The 13,126-nt window shown below is 44.0% G+C and overlaps 1 protein-coding gene across 2 annotated transcripts in view; it reads left to right on the top strand.

Annotated features, from left to right (window-relative positions):
- The first annotated feature begins 7,343 nt into the window (after positions 1-7,343).
- Positions 7,344-13,126, top strand: part of LOC135539417 (protein jagged-1b-like) — a 30,127-nt gene continuing 24,344 nt past the window's right edge. For both annotated transcript variants that reach the window (XM_064965292.1, XM_064965291.1), the window contains exons 1-2: positions 7,344-7,697; positions 8,169-8,471. In XM_064965292.1, coding sequence (XP_064821364.1) covers positions 7,626-7,697; positions 8,169-8,471 — 375 coding nt within the window. In that variant the 5' untranslated portion in view covers positions 7,344-7,625. The remainder of the gene's footprint in view (positions 7,698-8,168; positions 8,472-13,126) is intronic.

Raw genomic sequence — 13,126 nt, 5'->3', positions numbered from 1 at the left:
CACCAATCAGCCGACACCACTGCACACACACCTGTCATTACTATGACAACTAGCGTTGCCTTGTCAGCAAATGACTGCTGTCTGAACACACACAAATCCGATTTGGTCACTTGTAACTTGCTGTTTGGACAGTCAGTAGTCCCAAATGGATTTGAAGACAAAACTGATTTGAGCATTAAGACCTGCAGTGTGAACAAGGCTTTAGTCTTTTGCAAAAGAAGAAAGCCCATCAATGATATTGTCCATCTAGCGATGTACGGACAATAAGGTGTCGTTACACACCACCACCAGGGGGTGGTGTAAGTAAGGAGAATAGTTAAAAATAGACTCTTAGGGGTGCGCTCACTCTCTTGGGAGTATGTCGCTTGGGGGACATCAATATCTTTGACAATTGTAGAGGTGGCCAACAATGATATTTAAATTGTTGTGGGGGAGTTGATTTGCTATGGGGGTGTTTAGCCTCGCTGTAATTCAAACTGTGGGGTAAGGAAGGTGAATGGAGAACAACAGTAATGGCGTCATTTTGTCATTCCACCAATGGTTTGTTGGACAAAGCCTATGTGGAAATTAATAGAGTTTTTGTAGGGTCTTTGGATAAAGGCCGAAAATAAGGTCTGTGGTAAACACAGTCTTAAGACATCTTATACATTTTGTTCTATGAGATAATCTTCATCCGCTAACTTCACTTTTTGTGAATTTTGAAGCATTTAAAGCACATAAAGGCTTCATAATTCATAAAGGTCATGTTAACTGACTGATGTTATCTAGGGGTGGCAGGTAGCCTAGTGGTTAGAGTGTTGGGCCAGTAACTGAAAGTTTGCTGGATCAATTCCCCAAGCTGGCATTTATACCAAAACCGTATGCTTCCCCATTAATTTCCCCCATATAAATGGCTGAACGAACCAGAGGTAAGTAATTTACGTTTTTTACGACTACAAACTGGCGTGCTCTATACTGGACAACCAGCACATGAAATTAGAACAGCGATACCCAAACAGTTCCTGGGTCTGGGATTATCAGTGTGCTGATGTGGGCCTAGCAGTTAAGTAGCCTAGCAGTTAAGAGTGTTGGGCCAGTAACCAAAAGGTCTGGTTAGAATCCCTGAGCCGACTAGGTGAAAAATCTATCTATGTACCCTTGAGCAAGTCACTTAACCCCAATTGCTCCTGTAAATCGCTCTGGATTAGTGTGTCAGCTAAATATCATACATGCAATGTGGGAAGTAGGCCAAACCTTTTATGAAGTTTATTGGTTGATATATTTGGAACTGGCAAACCTTTTTGCACAATCCTGTACAATGTAATGATGAGAAATCTTGACTTGGGAAGCATAAATAAGGTAACAAAGGGTTACACAATTTGTTACAACTGCTCAGAAAAAAGAAAATTGCTCCTACACCATCCTGCCTCAGTTTCTCTCTCAGCTCGTAGAGCCACACACACTTGATGGAGCCCTCTGAAAGCAACCACAACTACCTTCTGCGCCCCCCTGTGCTACACACTGGCTGCATGCATCTCAATAGTCTGAAGTGGCTTCCTTTCCTCATGTCCTTTCTTTCATCAGCACTAAGAGGAAATAACTTGAGGGACGGTGAATGAAAGGAACTACGTGAAAGTCGCCCTCCATATTGTGGATGAAGTGCAGATGAAGGAGAAGAGATGACGAGAGCAAGCAACTTTACACTATTGAGATGCATTCATTGTTTTATGTGTGCTGATTAAACAGGTTTTTCCATTTTTCAGTAGTGACCTCCAGAGGCATCAGGCCTATCAGATTTGTCACATTTAAATACAATATACACTGCTCCAAAAAATAAAGGGAACACTTAAACAGCACAATGTAACTCCAAGTCAATCACACTTCTGTGAAATCAAACTGTCCACTTAGGAAGCAACACTGATTGACAAATTTCACATGCTGTTGTGCAAATGGAATAGACAACAGGTGGAAATTATAGGCAATTAGCAAGACACCCCCAATAAAGGAGTGGTTCTGCAGGTGGTGACCACAGACCACTTCTCAGTTCCTATGCTTCCTGGCTGATGTTTTGGTCACTTTTGAATGCTGGCGGTGCTTTCACTCTAGTGGTAGCATGAGAAGGAGTATACAACCCACGCAAGTTGCTCAGGTAGTGCACCTCTTCCAGGATGGCACATCAATGCGAGCTGTGGCAAGAAGTTTTACTGTATCTGTCAGCGTAGTGTCCAGAGCATGGAGGCGCTACCAGGAGACAGGCCAGTACATCAGGAGACGTGGAGGAGGCCGTAGGAGGGCAACAACCCAGCAGCAGGACCGCTACCTCTGCCTTTGTGCAAGGAGGAGCAGGAGGAGCACAGCCAAATGTGCTCAAACTGTCAGAAACAGACTCCATGAGGGTGGTATGAGGGCCCGACGTCCACAGGTGGGGGTTGTGCTTACAGCCCAACACCGTGCAGGACGTTTGGCATTTGCCAGAGATTGGCAAATTCGCCACTGGCGCCCTGTGCTCTTCACAGATGAAAGCAGGTTCACACTGAGCACGTGACAGAGTCTGGAGACGCCGTGGAGAACGTTCTGCTGCCTGCAACAGCAGAACGTTCGCCGCCTATTTGGTAAAAGACTATGTCCATATTATGGCAAGAACAGCTCAAATAAGCAAAGAGAAACAACAGTCCATTGTTACTTTAAGACATGAAGATCAGTCAATGCAGAATTTTTCAAGAACTTTTAAAGTTTCTTCAAGTGTGGTCGCAAAACTCATCAAGCGCTATGATGAAACTGGCTCTCATGAGGACTGCCAAAGGAAAGGAAGACGCAGAGTTACCTCTGCTGCAGAGGATAAGTTCATTAGAGTTACCAGCCTCAGAAATGGTATCCCAAATACATGCTTCACAGAGTTCGAGTAACAGACACATCTCAACATCAACTGTTCAGAGGAGACTGCGTGAATCAAGTCATGGTCGAATTGCTGCAAAGAAACCACTACTAAAGGACACCAATAATAAGAAGAGACCTGTTTGGGCCAAGAAACACAAGCAATGGACATTAGACCGGTGGAAATCTGTCCTTTGGTCTGATGAGTCCAAATTTAAATGTTTTGGTTTCAACCGCCGCGTCTTTGTGAGACGCAGAGTAGGTGAACGGATGATCTCCGCATGTGAAGTTCGAACCGTGAAGCGTGGAGTAGAAGGTGTGATGGTGATTTATTTAGAATTCAATGCACACTTAACCAGCATGGCTACCACAGAATTCTGCAGATATCCGCCATTCCATCTGGTTTGTGCTTAGTGGGACTATAATTTGTTTTTCAACGGGACAATGACCCAACACACCTCCAGGCTGTGTAAGAGCTATTTGACCAAGAAGGAGAGTGTTGAAGTGCTGCATCAGATGACCTGGCCTCCACAATCACCCGACATCAACCCAATTGAGATGGTTTGGGATGAGTTGGACCCGCAAAGTGAAGGAAAAGCAGCCAACAAGTGCTGCTTGATGGGTACACCATCAAGACTGTTGGAAAAGCATTCTAGCTGAAGCTGGTTGAAAGAGTGCCAGGTGTGCCAAGCTGTCATCAAGGCAAAGGGTGGCTACTTTGAAGAATCTCAAATATTTATTCCTCTGTAATACTACTAGCCACCTTCCATTATTATGAAGTTGGCTTTAGACAGCCCAGACAGGTTCCCATTCTCACAACTAGCTACCAATGAAGTTAGAGTAGCTAACTTGTCAAACAATCTTAGCTGGCATGCCTGCTGGCAATGTTGGTAGACTTTAGAAAAGCAAGCAATTACTAAATGTATAAGACTCACAGTCCTTTCAATCTTTTACCTAGATTTTAGCAGAGATGCGGAGAAGCATATTTAGATTCTAGTCAGGAGGATACAGACAGCTCAAGAGTTATGCTGAGATATACAGTGGGGCAAAAAAGTATTTAGTCAGCCACCAATTGTGCAAGTTCTCCCACTTAAAAATATGAGAGAGGCCTGTAATTTCTATCATAGGTACACTTCAACTATGACAGACAAAATGAGAAAGAAAATCCAGAAAATCACATTGTAGGAATTTTAATGAATGTATTTGCAAATTATGGTGGAAAATATGTATTTGGTCAATAACAAAAGTTTATCTCAATACTTTGTTATATACCCTTTGTTGGCAATGACAGAGGTCAAACATTTTCTGTAAGTCTTCACAAGGTTTTCACACTGTTGCTGGTATTTTGGCCCATTCCTCCATGCAGATCTCCTCTAGTGCAGTGATGTTTTGGGGCTGTTGCTGGGCAACATGGACTTTCAACTCCCTCCAAAAATGTTCTATGGGGTTGAGATCTGGAGACTGGCTAGGCCATTCCAGGACCTTGAAATGCTTCTTACGAAGACACTCCTTCGTTGCCCGGGCGGTGTGTTTGGGATCATTGTCATGCTGAAAGAACCAGCCACGTTTCATCTTCAATGCCCTTGTTGAGGGAAGGAGGTTTTCACTCAAAATCTCATGATGCATGGCCCCATTCATTCTTTCCTTTACACAGATCAGTCGTCCTGGTCCATTTGCAGAAAAACAGCCCCAAAGCATGATGTTTCCACCCCCATGCTTCACAGTAGGTATGGATGCAACTCAGCATTCTTTGTGCTCCAAACACGACGAGTTGAGTTTTTACCAAAAAGTTCTATTTTGGTTTCATCTGACCATATGACATTCTCCCAATCTTCTTCTGGATCATCCAAATGCTCTCTAGCAAACTTCAGATGGGCCTGGACATGTACTGGCTTAAGCAGGGGGACATGTCTGGCGCTGCAGGATTTGAGTCCCTGGCGGCGTAGTGTGTTACTGATGGTAGGCTTTGTTACTTTGGTCCCAGCTCTCTGCAGGTCATTCACTTCACCCCGTGTGGTTCTGGGATTTTTGCGCACCGTTCTTGTGATCCTTTTGACCCCACGGGGTGAGATCTTGCATGGAGCCCCAGATCGAGGGAGATTATCAGTGTTCTTCTACGTCTTCCCTTTCCTAATAATTGCTCCCACAGTTGATTTCTTCAAACCAAGCTGCTTACTTATTGCAGATTGAGTCTTCCCAGCCTGGTGCAGGTCTACAATTTGGTTTCTGGTGTCCTTTGACAGCTCTTTGGTCTTGGCCATAGTGGAGTTTGGAGTGTGACTGTTTGAGGTTGTGGACAGGTGTCTTTTATACTGATAACAAGTTCAAACAGGTGCCATTAATACAGGTAATGAGTGGAGGACAGAGGAGCCTCTTAAAGAAGAAGTTACAGGTCTGTGAAAGCCAGAAATATTGCTTGTTTGTAGGTGACCAAATACTTATTTTCCACCATAATTTGCAAATAAATTCATTAAAAGTCCTACAATGTGATTTTCTGGATTTTTTTCCCTCATTTTATCTGTCATAGTTGAAGTGTACCTATGATGAAAATTACATGCCTCTCTCATCTTTTTATGTGGGAGAACTTGCACAATTGGTGGCTGACTAAATACTTTTTTGCCCCACTGTATATTCAGAAAAATATACTTTTTTTTACATAGAATTAAGCATATAAGCTCTAGACTGCAGGAAAAAGGTGTTATAGGTGTTTGAAAAATGCTAACCCATCATCACATACTTTGTGGTCCCTCAGATTTTTTGGGAGAATTTGAGGTCCCCGTGCATCATGCAGCCCAAAAATCTGAGGGAGTCTACATCAATATGATACATTGGGTCAAAATTCTCTGGTTTGTAAAAGAAGCCTGGAGACAAAAGATATCTATGGACATGTGATACAGTATATTCAGACTTCTGTTTGTAGCACATGCTTGCGTTGGATACAATTTTGTCATCATGCTTTTGTTTGCACATTGATGAGACTGAAGGGGCACTGGAAGGCCAAAAACACCAGATGCAAGTGGGCACCATATCAGCTTAACCCCTTAACCACTGGCTTCTGCTCCAATTACTTATCTTTCTTCTTTGCCAGGAGCAAAGCAAAGCTTTCATCAGGATCATAGAGTGCATGCTGTCTCCTTTCCCTAAGTAGATTGAGAACAGAGTGAATGGACAAACGAAAACCGTCGCAGAGATTTGATCCCTGCGGGCAGCAGGTAGGCAGCAGCAGCCCACTTGCCTTTTCAGATTTAGCCGAATCACCGAGGCATTTCAGATTTAACCGAATCACCGAGGCACGAGCAGAGAGGTTCGTCGTTTGGCCACAACCGTCGACTTAATCCATTGAAAACCTTTTGGGGCCTATCTTTGCCTCATTAAACCATCCTTCTCTGTTGTTGTCGACGGGTGAATGTCACGCAGTTATCCAGGCAACACTTACCCCAATGCAAAAGGGGGGGTGGGGTATCTCTATTGAAAAAAGGGGGTTGTCTCTATTGAGTAAAGGGGCCATAATCTATTCATGGGGGCTCTTTAAGGGGGAAGAGCCCAGCTGCTCTAATTTGAGAATGAAGACTGTCCCATCTTTGTCTCTATTTCATACGAGAATCAATGACCCCCCTACTACACCCCTCCACCCTCCCATCGCTCTCCAGTGCACTCCCCATTATGTGATTATTTTCATGCTCAAATTTTGAACGTTGTAAAAAGGGCTCTCACATTCACCGCAATAGGTGGACCCGGCCATAAGTCTCCCCTTACCATCACGGGTGCCCTCCTGGTTTTTCAATCATAATTTGAGGCACCACCACAGAAAAACAGCAAATCTCCTTATAGCACACAGCTGTCAGTTCGGGATTTGGCAATATAGCTTGGCTTTCTTTGTTGATGGGGCTCCACAATGGCCGTGTCAGTGGGGTCAACTATAGGGGTATCCACGACATAATACGATATTAATGTGGATCATATGGATCCCAGCTCACTGAAAATAGGCAATAGAGTATGAGAATGCGGGAATGTTCCTTGTCAAACAACACAATTTTGTTGGACATATCCCATGTACTTGTCAACAAGGGGTTTTCACATCATTGCATCATCTTGGTCAGGTTTAGTAGACCTATTAGAATATATAAATGTTGACCAATATAATCAGAATAATTAACTGTTGACCAATAAAATCAGAATAATTAACGATCTTGCTCATTACTACCAGATTGGTTTATATTTACACAAGATCAATAGGCCCATTTCACGAGGGTTAATCTCAATATATAACTATGAACCAAATGCTAAATACTTTTCTGTGTGCTCTATGGACTTATTTAAAAGTAGCATCCGTGTTTGATGGCACTTGCGCAGTTGATTGTGGAGTAAATACACGACGCACGATAGACGTGCATATTAAACATTGGGTGTGGCTTCGATCTCAGGGCCTCTCCCACTTAGGAATATTAAACAGCGACTCATGTATTGCCCCCGCCCCCGCTTCCCCTGAACTTGCTGTAAAGTCTGGGACAGTCATTCGGACACAGACGTCGCTTTCTTAGCTCGTGGGTATTGTTGTATCAGAGGCGATCAGAAATATATAAAGAAAAATAACAATAGTCGAAAGGACAAAAGAGTGAGACAAGGGGGCAGGCCATTTTGCAGTGGAAATCTATGCTCTTTTGAAAAGGTGTTGTTCTCCACTCGTGCATGTTCAAATCGGAGGAGTATATAGAGCCGTAGGTCGGCCGGACGTTTAGTTTCGCAGTGAACGGCACTATCAAACAGAAGGCATGATTTTGAGACTGAGTTCAATCTGTGTTGCCTTTTCTATTCATGTCTTCTTGCAATGCATGTGGATTAAGGTACGTGGATATTCAAGCAGACTTCTTACCTTTTGTCCATACAGTAATGCTCTAATTTTACAGTTTTCAACATGCACATTTTCAAGAACTGGTTGTGGCTTTAGGAGGATGCACTGGAAAACTTAAGCATGTTTTCATGTCGCCATCAATTTGATGTTCCAAAATAAAACACCAGAAACGCGTGCCTCTGTAAAATAACAGTATGGGAATTTCTTTGCAATAGTTTGTTGCAAGTTAGTGACTACAAATCAAACAATTAGCGATTGTCGATATTAGCTTGTTAACTTAAACATTCGCTAACTGCAACACATCTTATCAAGCTTGATAAGATGTGTTGCAGTTAGCTACTTCTACAGTTGGAAACGTTCAAGCTTGCATACATGTCGGTTGACAGTTTGAAATGAAGGTATAAAAAGGCAAGACCCATTGAAATAACAAAGTCATGTCGCTCTTTTTTCCCCAAAAAAACAGGTGGCTGTGGCATCTGGACACTTCGAATTGCAAATTGTATCGATGCAGAACGTGAATGGCGAACTGCAGACTGGCGTGTGCTGCGATGGATCTCGGAATGCCGCCGATCGCAAGTGCACGAGGGACGAGTGTGATACCTATTTTAAAGTGTGTCTAAAGGAGTACCAGTTGAAGGTCTCTTCGGCGGGACCATGCAGTTTCGGGACGGCTTCTACACCCGTGGTCGGAGGGAATAATTTTTCTTTGCGGAGCATGAGGAGTGACAAGTCGAGGATTGTATTACCTTTCAGCTTCGCTTGGCCGGTGAGTTGATTGCGTAGTTATGTTTGTGTAACATGTTCTTCCTCTCGGGCGCGCGAGTTTGTTGAGAACTTGAACCACAAACAGTTTGGCTCAGCCAAGTCCAATTTAGATTAATGGACAGGAATACGCAACAAAAACGATGGGCAAATAAGTCACTTTTGGATATGCCAATGCCAGCATGTCATTTGAGGCTAGCAGGCTACAAGTGCATGAGCCACGACAAGACAGGAACGCTTTTTGGGGGGTTACATTATTCTTACAAATACAGTATATTAGTTCAATCGGATTGGCAGAGAATATGTCAAGGTGAGGTCGTCCATAAATTTGCGCTGTCTGAATACTCATCACTAGTGTTCATGCGTCAGTTCTTGGGAATAGGCCGACATTCTAAATGGGCAATTCCAAATAGGTTTAATCATTTATGAAGAACTGTAGGGTCGCATAATTTTACCAGTGACGCGCTGCCTAAACGAGATTCATTCCACACGGTCTTTTCCTAAAGAGCGCGGCCAGTCGCCGAGCGTCAAACAATGGCTTCTGCAAGAATAGGCAATAAAACAGCTGGGTTATCTAGCCACGGCGTTTACACACAATGCGCTCTCAGGAAGCAGAGAATTCACTCAATGAACTCTATGCATTCCTCTGGTTGACCGTTCTCGTGTGTGTGTGTGTGTGTGTGTACGTTTTTCTTTTTTACCATGCCACATTTTTCATGACTTGAGCCATCCATTTTGACCATGTTTTGAGCAAAAGCAATTCTGTGGCTGTGTGAGATTATACTGTCGTTTTGAGAATTGAGAGGAAAAAGCTTGAATGAGGTAGGCTAGATGTACACAGAAATTGTTTTCAAGGATTATGCTATAGTTGAACGGAAGAACATGACAATTAAAGTGGACTGACAATATTTCAATGCAGATAAGTTGCCCTGGCAGCATCAAAATATGTTTTGGACTCAATGATGTGGCCCCCAAATGGTTTTCTAGACATGCTCCAATATCACTATGAAAAGACCTAGCTAAGAAGCCATTGTCCCATTGCATACTTCCTTTTCCATCCAATTTCTACCTAGCAATTTGGAAACATGGTTAATTACTCAAGCTTGTTTGCCCAGAATTACCACAAAGACAAGCTCAGAGGAAAAATGTAATGAAAAATTGAATGGGGAATTGGCATTTTTTCACACTTTAATTTGTTGTCATACAATAACCCCTGTTTTGTATGAATTGTACACTTTTAACTCATCAGCATTCAATGAAGAGGTGCCAGGTCATCAATGGGATGAAGTGATTGGATGTTTGAGGGAGTTGCTAGGTAACGAGGCCTCCCACTGGGAGAAATGAAACTGGGAGCAAGGGAGAGGGAGGAGTGCACCTGCAAGGGGGGCATAGTTGATGGAGCCAGCTTTTTTTCCCTCCAGACCCTTTGCTTACAGTGTTCTCCATGGCTAGACCCAATGGATGAATAATGATGTGTGTTGTAGAAGGGCGTTGTTGGATTTGTATAGATTTTCACAGAATTAGGATATTTTTAAATTTTTTATTATAAAAAATAAAATAAAATCTAGGTGGATTGCAAAGAGGATATTCCTAGAAATAGGGGACTTTCGGAACTATGCCAACATCTTGTTCTGTTTAGTTGGTGGCACAGGGCACACGTGTGGACACTTGAGATTCTTGAATATTTCCAAATATTCCATAAACTGGACAGTCAGCCAGCATCTATGCCACTACTGTATAGGGGCAGTCGACATTGCTTAAGTCACAAAGGTCTGGCCGCATATCCTCGCTCCTGACCTTAACACAGGCAGTATAAAGGCCTCTTGTTCCCCCACCGCCCTTTGTCAACCTGGGTCTGAGCGGTTGCGCTTGACCGGACCCAAGACATTCCATCTTTTAACCCTGCCACCCTATAGTAACTGGCGTGTTAAATGGAGCAGTCACCGTCCCCTTACTTCGAAGAAGCAGGGGCGTATTTATTAGTGCACACTGTAGCAAAACATTTAACAACGGAAAATGCGTTGCAACAAAAATGTGTTTCTTATTGGATGACTTTTGATAGGTCCCGCCCCAATTTGGCCAGTTTGCTTCTGTTGGTTCCTATTGAAGAATACACCCCAGACTTGGCTAGACGTTTTGGGCTAGGCTAGAGTGGCCCTGGGTCTGTTTTATACGTCCACAACCCCAACCCCAAATTGGCACGGGCGAACCAAAACAACCTCACTATGTGCGTCAGTCTGTTTATTGGGCCCTCGAATGGCAGCCTCTTGCCGTGGCCAAAAGTATCGCCAACAACATCTCACTTGCGGTTGTTGAACTTTCATTCCCCCTCTTCTTCTTCCTTTTTTTTTTTTTTTTTTTTTTACTCTTGCATGTGACACAGGCCACTGTTCTCCTCTCTTTCTTTTTAGTGCTTGGAGAGAGGAGCTCTACTCTCTCTCTCGGCCCCTGGCTCGACGGCCCTAGCCAGACAGAAGCAGTGACAGCTTATGTTAACGGCGGGGGGGGGGGGGCTGAACAATAGCCTCGGCCCGGCCGGGCTGGCAGCGAGGATTATGGGAGATAATGGGAGGCCAGGACGGGAATAATGTGGCTGGGGGGGAAGCAACAGGATGCAGCAGTAGACTCAGCAGTGCCGTGGTTCTTTCGGGGCTCCCAGACTAAACCGTTGTGCTGAAGTTGCCATTATTTTGAAGTTCGGCCCCTATTGCCCATCGGTCGCCTTACACTCGTAATGCCGGTAGGCCTATTATTCCACCACCAGCCAGCAGTCCCCAGAGCCAAAGCCTAGAGAAGGATAGAGGCCAGCAGGGATAGTTGACTCTGACTGGACATAGGCCCCCTCACCACCCCCCCCCCACCCACGGTCAAACAGCGGGCTGGAGTTCAGAGTGACAACGTTGATGCTTGGATTTTTATTTTTCCTGTTCATTTAGTTTTGGCAATCTCTTTTTCTGTTTCTCTCCATCCCTCTCGATCTCCCTTACTGTCGTAAAAGCCTCATCTGCCGTGGGGGGGGTGGTGTGTGTGTGTGTGGTGTGTTCAGGAGAGGCAGTGGGGAGTGCGTAATAAAGAGGGAGAGATGAAAAGGTGGCTGAACAGAGAGCGGTCCGGCAGTACAGAACTGATAAGCACACAGTGACTTATGGGGTGATGGTAATCAGAACAGCCTGCTTCGATCTTCTCTGTACTTCATCTGTGCACATTCAGCACAACACGTTCCGATAGAAGTTTTATTTTTAGTGTTTATGTCAAACTGGACATTGTGAGCCAACATGTATATGGGATATTTTAGGTTTCAGAAGCATTGAAAGCTAGTAAATGTCAAAACACTATGGGCCGGTTTCCTGAACACCGATTTCAAGACTAGTCCTGGACCAAAAAAAAAAAAAAACGATTTCAATGGAGAATTTCTGTTGAATGCTTTTTAGTCCAAGACTAGTCTTAACCTGTGTGTGTGAAATTGGCCCCATATCAGTTGACCTTTGATAAAGGGCGTCTGATGGTGAATAAAGCATGACTTTATTTATTTTTATCCACCAATGTGGTTTCATTCAATGTGGGCAACTATGATTTGATCTTTTCTTCCCCCCAAAAGAATCGCCTTATATCAGTTTCCCTTTATAGGTCGACCAATCAGGCCACCATAGCGTGAGCCCTACTCCTACCGCTCTGCAAACACAGGCACTTACTCAACCTGCCGACTCCCTTCCTGGACGTGCCCAGGCTTGTCTGCTTGTTTCACTTGCTTTTGAACTATTTTCCCACACTTATCTCTGCCTCGTGAAAGTGCTGGGCCGTGCCTCTTGTCCTAAACCAAAACTGGGTACAGAACATCTAGTTAGGCACCGTTCCAAAAATACTCAATCAAATTGCAGCAAGAATGGAGTGACGTAGGGGAGGAAGTGGGACAATGTTTAGAGAGGCACCACTATTCTGGGGACAGAAGGGATGGTGTGCTTTGGTTTCTTACCTGGCTGCTATTTACTGTTTTGGTAAATGTTACTTTTTCACTGTCGAAAGGTGGCCTGTACTAACCCAATGGGTTTGGGAGGTGGAAATGGTTTGAAATTCTTTTTCTTTGATATTTGTGAGGAAAGGACCGTTTTGAGGGGAGCTGTTTTTTTGTGTGTTTTTTTTTTTTAAGGACGGTGCTTTTAAAATGTGAAGTTAGCCAAGTGAAATTCCTCAAGTTTTGGATAGTAAAAGAAACTTGATTTGACTTGGCTACCACTGTTTTTAGCTCGTCTCCATTTCAATGGTTATGATCATGAATCATGATATGCATAATGGCTGCACACACAGTTGGAGCTGCTGTGTGGTTTTCCCCAAATCTTGACATCATCTGGATTTCCTGTGAGTAATAACCAATGATTAGACTGACATCCATATAAGATAGCGATCAGTGATTCAATGGAACAATGTAGCTAGCTGCAGCCGCTGCTAGGCTGTGCAGTGCTATGTGTGCCAGCGAACCAGTGTCGTGTTTGTTTAAATGGGACAAAGTGGCAAGGCCATAAGCCCCAGACAAGAGGCCGGGCATGCCTCCAAGGGAGAGGGAGGCGAAAGAGCGAGCGAGTGCTGTTTTCCCCCGACCGCCCCAGACCCCCTCCCATCACCCTGTTTCCACCACCACACACTTTCCTCCCCCCTCTCATA

Source organism: Oncorhynchus masou, chromosome 5 (assembly GCF_036934945.1).
Source record: "Oncorhynchus masou masou isolate Uvic2021 chromosome 5, UVic_Omas_1.1, whole genome shotgun sequence".
Lineage (NCBI taxonomy): Eukaryota > Metazoa > Chordata > Actinopteri > Salmoniformes > Salmonidae > Oncorhynchus > Oncorhynchus masou.
The sequence above is the reverse complement of the archived record's forward strand: the minus strand, read 5'-3'. Positions and strand labels throughout refer to the sequence as shown.